The 8,076-nt window shown below is 32.1% G+C and overlaps 1 protein-coding gene across 1 annotated transcript in view; it reads right to left on the bottom strand.

Moving 5' to 3' along the window:
* Positions 1-556: 556 nt before the first annotated feature.
* oaf (BRICHOS-like domain-containing protein out at first) overlaps positions 557-8,076 on the bottom strand; it is a 132,128-nt gene continuing 124,608 nt past the window's right edge. The window contains exon 5 of the mRNA XM_088270137.1: positions 557-2,680. Coding sequence (XP_088126263.1) covers positions 2,418-2,680 — 263 coding nt within the window. The 3' untranslated portion in view covers positions 557-2,417. The remainder of the gene's footprint in view (positions 2,681-8,076) is intronic.

Genomic DNA, 8,076 nt, shown 5'->3' with positions numbered 1-8,076 from the left:
AACACATATTTATAATATGATGACTCAAGCGACTGATGCGCATTCGTTTAAAACCGCTCACCCCCAACGGCGCGCTGAAGCTCGGGTTTCCGATACGATTATGTATTTTTCGGAATGACTTAATTTAAAAATAATTAAACAGTTTTGTAAAATGGTTTGTTTTCTATTGGAATAAAATATTTTTTTCAAAATATAAGCCATCGAAAAAAATAATAAAGTTCCGCTAGATTGCCAATATAACGCACCGTGCCCCGCAAAGAATGAATATAGTCTTATAACGTTAGTATTAAAATATTTCGAAGAAGCTTGTATCACCGCTTCTAGTCAAAACATAATAAATACGAGGTATAGAAGATCATCCATTTTGAAGCGTACCAAGGACACTCCAAACAACCCTTAAAATACATTTTTTTACTTCCGTAGTATGCGGATATTTATTTTGAGTAAATTTATATAAAAAAAAAATATATCCTTACCTTAAAACCAGCGTCTACGATGAACTATGAATAATGTTATGTGTTCATTTGTTTAGTGGAACGAAAATAAAAGACACAAATTGTTTGTTCGAATCAATGGCCTTTTATTGAGACCGCCAATTTATTTATTTATTTACAATGTTTACATATTGGTATGTAAATGCGTACAAATTACTTTGGATAAATGACTTATTACATAGTTATATCAATAATATCTCGTGAACTTAATAATATCCATATAAAATAATCATGTTGATCAGAGACAGCGATAAACAAAAATTAGGTAATGTTACTGTGACCTGTAAAATAAATCATTAAATATTTTGACATTAAGAACTCTAAGGAAAGCTTGTGAAAAGAATATTTTTTTTTGTAAAAATAAAATAAAAATAAGGAAAATACATGCATGCCTTGGTAATGATACTAATGTCATTCAAAAAATATACAAGAATTTTTTTAAATTTTTTTTTTAAAAGAAACACAAACAAATATTTAAAATAATTATTTTTAAACTTAAAACTTTACGGTTTTGATCAAGATTTAATTAAAATTATAAAATTTATTGCGCTTCATTAATTTTTTTTTTAAGTTTGTCAAATAATATTTATCATATCTGCTTGTAAAAATTAACTAAGAAAAAAAGATTTTCATTAAACATAAGTCGTCAGAAATATTTTGAAGGACATAAGAAGAATTTTTTTTAATATCGCATTGAGTTATACAAGTTTTCTTTGCAGTAAGTAAAAACAATACTTCCACAAATATATAAAGCGTAAATTTGTTGGAAAAGGCTGAGAAAATAAATGACGATTTAGTTATGGAAGGAATTATTAAAAAAAGTCTGACTGATTTTTTTAAAGCTCAAAGTACTGCTTAGTTTAAACGTTTAAGAGCTTTAATACATTTTCTGTACGAGTGAGTAAATTGTATAATCGTCCATTCCGGGTTAATTGTCTTTCCCTGAGTATTCAGTTGAGCTTAAGGAAACCTTCCAACATTTCTTCGGGCTCAGCTCGATAGAAGTAGAACATTTAACCTCTAACCCTCGGTTTAACGAAACATTTCAAGAGTTACAAGACGCGAAGAAAACTTTAAATTGTAAAGGGGAGTTCGGAGAAACTGGAAAATACGCACTAGTTAATGTAATTTCGGCAGTAAATGTTTTCGAAAACATGTCTTCGGTGTTAACGGCGAAATTGCTATAAACGCGAGATAACACGCCTTACATTTGAAAAACATCTCAGAATGAGACACTCTCGACACGAAAGCATTCGGTATTTATGTAAATATTGAAAAAAAAGTTGTTGGTTATTTTTGTTTAAAATTAAACACATGTATAACCACTTCATTAGTTTTATTTCATTACACACTACTAGTTTCGAAAACAAACAGACGTTTTCATCTACATATGAAGTGAAGTAGTTATACAGATGTATAATGAAAAGAAAAAATCAACATGACATTCCACAAAGTCAATGCCGAATCCATAAATAATATATATGTGTAAATCGTCGGTATGCTGAAATGCATTGAGAAATTAATTTCATAAAAAAAACGATACTTGATATTAATATTCACGATTAAAAAAAAACAATGTACGACTTTAAAACAATTTTAATATTCCTATGTACACTGCACATCTGTAGCAATAGTTCTAGGAAACGTATAAAAAGATTTATTCTATAAAAATCGTTGTTAAATCGATCGAACTTCATAGAAAATCTACCAATATGGCAATGTTTAGAGTTGAAATTTTGCATAAAACTGCTTAAGAGGAAATTTATAAAACGCATTATTTTTACGGTATGCGAGCACAAAACATAATATCAAAAGGTTCCGATTCGGAATAGAAAAGAGCTTCGTAGAAAAATTGTAAAAACGCCTTTCAAAGTTCGTGTTCGCGCACTGGAAGAAGGGGGACTCTGCGGCCGCGGTCGGGGGTCATTCGTCCCAGAGGCAGTGGTGCTTGCGGTGCACGTAGTAGTCAAAGAGCTGGCAGCGCCGGCACGTGTTGATGCCGCAGCGGTAGGACGCGGCGGCGGGCGGGCCGCGGCCCTTGCAGTACTTGAGGCCGCAGGGGTACCAGCCCACGCACACCTCGAGTCGGCAGCGGCAGGGCGCGCGCGGCTCGCGGGCCGCGCTGCACGGCGGCGCGCCGCTTGGGAACGGACGCGCCGACTCCTGCACCAGCTCCAGAGACGCCCCTGTGAAAAGGACTTAACTTGTAGTACACAATTAAATTAAGTCAAAACATAGGAAATGATACTAATATCCAAAGTGGGTGCAAAAAGCTCTAGTAGACTGTAAGGCGATGCTGAAGCGAAACCCCATATAATTCTTCTTCTCCGTCTTATTCCTCATTGCTGAGGGTTGTGACCCTTGCAGAAACAATGACTCTTCTCCAGTTATCCCTTGACTGCGCTCCACGAAGCGCTCCAACAATTTAGTTAGTTTATATAGAGCCATTTTTACAGCATTTTGAGTGTGTCCAAGTACTTGTTCACAAATCTGGATTATTTCCAAATTATAGTCAATTATTAAATAATTTAACAGGTGAAATTATAAGCTAAAATAAATTAAAAATCATGTTTTCAAGCATTTCTCAAGTATGTGAATATAATCCAGGATTAGGACCTCAGACATTTTGAAGATAAAACCCTAATAAACTGGTTCATGGATTTGAAAAATTTAAACAAATAAAAATCTAATGCATTAATTTTTAAATCAACACACAGATTTTAAACTTAGTAGACTCAAAAAATCTGTGTTTGATTTAAAAATAAATACATATATTAGAATGGAGTTTTACAAATTAAGCGCCAAATCAATAAATAAAAAAAACTAATTTCATTTTTATATATGCCATTAAAAATATTTTGTTTATGCCAGCTTAATTAATGTCTTTTTTATTTTTGAAAAAAAACGTACAATTTTGCGACGCGATAATTTTAATGTATTGTATAAAATATATTTTTTTTTATAAAATAAACGTACAGTCTTCTTAGCAGTCGTATTTGGCGTAAAAAATGAACGTTCATTTTCCAAATTAACCTTCGGAATTGGTGAGTGCTCCTCTACACAGTGACTTCATAAATATTCATTGCGGGCCATTTCTCCACTCCTATTCACTGGGCGGACAAATTATTATGAAAATAAGGAATACGAATAGCGGAGCTTGATAAAACAAAAGAACCCTGTAGAAGCGAGAACTATGCAAGGTAGTTTTCAACTAAATTAAGCGGTGTTATCTTACTCCCAGTACACTCGTAATTATTTTTAAACTCATTATTAATACATTGAATGCTGAAAAGAAATACCCATAGAAAACGTTGACGAAAAAGCAGTATGTTTTGAACATTGAAAGCATTAACTTTGTGGATCATATTGATATAGTATTTTGAGATATAAAAATAATATAGAAAAAGCAATAAACCATTTTTTTGAGATAAACGTGAATTCCAATTGAGTTAAAAAAAACATCAAACTCGTGACACTATCGTACAAATAAAACGGGTACCATTCCAATATTTATGTATTAATTGTTAAATCAAACACAATTTTTTTGAGTCTATTAAGTTGTATTTTATTGTTAAAAAAACATACAAATGAATATTGTGACAACAATTGTCGCCTAGTTATGTCATTTTCAAATGAATGCTTAATTTTTTAAAACTTATATTAAAATTTAATTTACAACATTTTGAGTGTGTCCCGATACTCGTAGTGTGGCTGTCAATTTATGGTAGAATTGGTGAATGTTACACGTGTGTAAAGTGATCACTTAAACCAGCCTATGATGGCCGTCAGCCCCGTAAATGCCCAAACTTCCATATTCTTCTTCATCTTTGATTAGATGTGAAAAAATAATATGAAATTAAATTATTACATAAATTAAAATAGAGTTCTACAAATTAAACGCCAAGTCAATAAATAAAAAAAATACCTATATTTTTATTAAATGCCTAAACTTGATATGAAACTAACGCCCTAGCATTTGGCTGGCTTAAACGATCACTTTATACACTTATGTAACCATTCTGCTCAGTATTGAACATCCATATTGTACTAATTCTTTAATCTTGTATTAACGCAATGATTGTATATCCCACCGCATACCGGTAAGGTTTTCGATACATTCATGAATTATGGCCGATAGTTACGCCATCAGTTAAGCAATTTGTGAAGTAAAGTAAGCTTATTCCTTTTTAAACAAAGGTGAAATTCATCTGATTCATTTCACATACATTTTTAAAAGGCAGAGTCTAAAATAACATTTCTATTTTAAGATACTTCTATTTTAACAAGTTAATTGTTTAACAATATATATTAATATATTGATATGCAAAAAATATTAACTATAAAATATTTAATATGAAATATTAATTAAAATTACACACATTACTTCTATAAATGCTTTGGTTTTATTTTAAAGTAAAGATAATAACTGTTTGATATAGCAAACATAATTAAATAACGTTTACTCTGCACAATTTCACTTTCAAAGGGTTTCGATACAAACAGAAATAATCCATTGAATAAAAAATTTGTACAAAAAAGAAACCAATTACGTAGAAGCAAATGATTTCGTATAAAAAAGACTGGAAGAGATCCTTATAAAGTTAATTAAATCGTGTTTACCATCAAATTGATGAAAACCAATTTCCTGCAGTAAACTTGTAATTCAGTATTTTATGAATATCCCGAAGGAGACAAAAGGAATCAGCGAAAAAGTGAACCGGGTAAAAAAAAAAGTTGATTAATATTTGAAACAATAACTTCGTGATATTCCATTTTATAATTAAAAATATAACTTTGTTTTAAAATCACTATAAATATTTTATTATAATCTTTTTAATATAAGCGCTATAAATATTTTATTATAATTTTTTTAATCCGGTTTCGAATCTAAGCGCTTCTTTTTCAAGACTGATTAATACTAAACCAGTAGACATTATAATTAAGTTATAATAAAACGTTTTTAGTGATTTTAAATTAAATGTTGAACACTTGTAATGGACCACTTAATGAGTTTTGTTTTATTATATACGACTAGTATCAACCTCTATATATACACCTAAATATTTTTTTCTCTCGTTAGTTTTAATTTTCAGCTATAGATGAAAACATCTGTTAGTTTTCAAAACTATGCGTGTATAATCAAATAAAACTTATTAAGTGGTTTATTACAAGTGTTTTTTTTAAATAATAAACATGTCATTCCACAAAGTTAATGCCGAATCCAAAAAAAAATTAAAAACAAAGTTATGTTTTAATTATACAAAAATATTAAATTAAAAATAATAGCAGGAGAAAAAAATCAATTTCGCTTCAGTGCCTTCGTTTCGATAGGTGAAAACATCACAATGGGGTGGATCGCGACGTTGTAGGGTGTGTGGAAGGACCAGTTTTTCGATTGTCTCAGGAAACGTGATAAAAGATACTTCCGGAAGCTGTAGGCGGCAATGGAGATGGCGATAAAATTGGTACGTGCCTTCACGACCCGCCGGTTCGGTTTCTATACAGTATTATCTCCGGACGTAATCCGATTTGAACGGATACAGCGCGGCCAGAAAGAAAACAATACAGAAGCATTGTATATTGTACACTTTAGTGCCGAATTCAATTCGAAGTCATTTCGGATACGGTAAACACAAATCCTACCGCCATTTGCAACTGTTGACATTGTACGTTACCAATATCGAAGGCAACGAAATAATATACTATTTTTGACCGTTTATTAGTACGGTTAAAATAATAATAAATACACACAGTATATTTTTCTTCAAATCCTTATCCGCACCCCAATGGTGCATAGGGCACTGCATCATATAAATGCAGTTTTTTCTTGATTGTCAATATATGAAGGAGATGTATTAGCCCTCCGCTTTAGGCACCGGTCCAGGGTAATATTGAATAAATATTAGAGTGAAAACATTTTTTTTTTAAATTCGCTTGGGAATCAAATTCGGAACCTCCAGAACGGTAGCAAAGCGTGCTGACCATTACACAAGAAGGCAGACACAGTTTATTAGTGATCGGTTAATGTCTTTTGTTCACTTGGGCTTTGAAATACGCGTGATTAAAACAAGAAAAAAAACATACAATGATTTTATTCTGTGCGAAATTTAAAAGAAAAACATACAAGAATTTAGTTTACTGTATAGAACAATCCTACAGATGGAAGTAAATAAAATAATATGATCAAGCGTGAGGTACCAAACAAATGAATCGAAAAAATCAGCAAACTTTGACCTAAAAAGATAAAAACAGCGAGGTGAGTAATTAAGAATGTTTTGTGCATAGCTAGCCCCGAAAGTGGGCCAATACCCACTAACTCACAACAAAATTAAACATTCCGTGTTCTCGGGGGACTAATGTGAAGAATTACACGGGTCATATTTTGAGTCCAATTTTACAACCCTTTTAAGAACGCGGCAGAATGAAATATTCAGAGTATGGGCATATTCGGGTTGGCATACTACGGAAATGAATCCAGGGCATATTGAATATTTAAAACAGAACCGCGTACTCCGATACCTGAAATTGAAAATGGCCCGATTTCCTCTAAGGTAGCTTCGGGATACGTTATCTCTCTCTGTGTATGTGTTAAGTACACATATCGCTCACTACTTTCAACAACGTCATATTTAAAAAAATCGTCAATTTTCAGTTGTGCATGTTTTCGGAATGCCCAGAAAATATACTATATCCCAGCAAAAGTGGCATATTTTTAACCAAATATTTACCCGCTACAGGACAGAAAGTATTGTTTTTGCATTTTGAAGAAAAGGTATTGTTTAATTATTTTTTTAAATATACTAAATATTTTTCAAATGGAGAATAAACCTTCAGGTTTTACCTAAAAAGATCTGTTGCACAGTAAAAAGTTCAATAAGTGGTTTGATATTTATTTTTAATACATTTTAATATATTAAAAAACTTAAAAAACGATCTCCTGAAAAATCAAATTTTTGATATATGACGTTGTTGAAAGGAGTGAGCAATATGTATATCTTATGTGCTATGGGTGACCAGAGTAAACACGGGTTAATTGCATTGTGTTTTTAGAGCTCGACTAGTTCAGTTTAATTTCTTATGACATGTGAAAATATACAGCGTTAATGAAATGTATGGAAATTTTTTACGTCTGTATTATTTCAAAACATTGTATGCTGAGGCCGCAGTGATGTCTGTATAGGTTTTGGGAACATGAAAGTGTATTTGATAATAATTTTATCCGGAAAAATGGTAATCTGACGTTAGTTACGGATTATATTTACTTGACCCCTCCCCCTGGGAATCGTACCCAAGATCTCCAGAACAATAGTCGAGCGTGCTGACCATTACACTACGGAGGCGGACTATTTCTAAACAAAGAAAATGTACTCGGAATATATTATGTATTTAGCTCGTTATACGAGTATATATGTAGGTATGAATACGAATGCGTGGACGTATTGTTACGCGGACTTTTCCACCTTTATCAAAGTAAGTAGGTAGAGCCTTATTTGCACGCACGCAACGCTGAAAACTCTCAAGTTTCCCCTGTGTTTTAGTCAAGTACCCACTCTAGACTTGATAACGATATCGATAAAAAAGG

This window comes from Brachycentrus maculatus, unplaced genomic scaffold (assembly GCF_059751285.1).
Source record: "Brachycentrus maculatus isolate JH-2025_06_01 unplaced genomic scaffold, ASM5975128v1 h1tg000372l, whole genome shotgun sequence".
NCBI lineage: Eukaryota > Metazoa > Arthropoda > Insecta > Trichoptera > Brachycentridae > Brachycentrus > Brachycentrus maculatus.
This window is presented reverse-complemented; position numbering and strand designations above follow the sequence as displayed.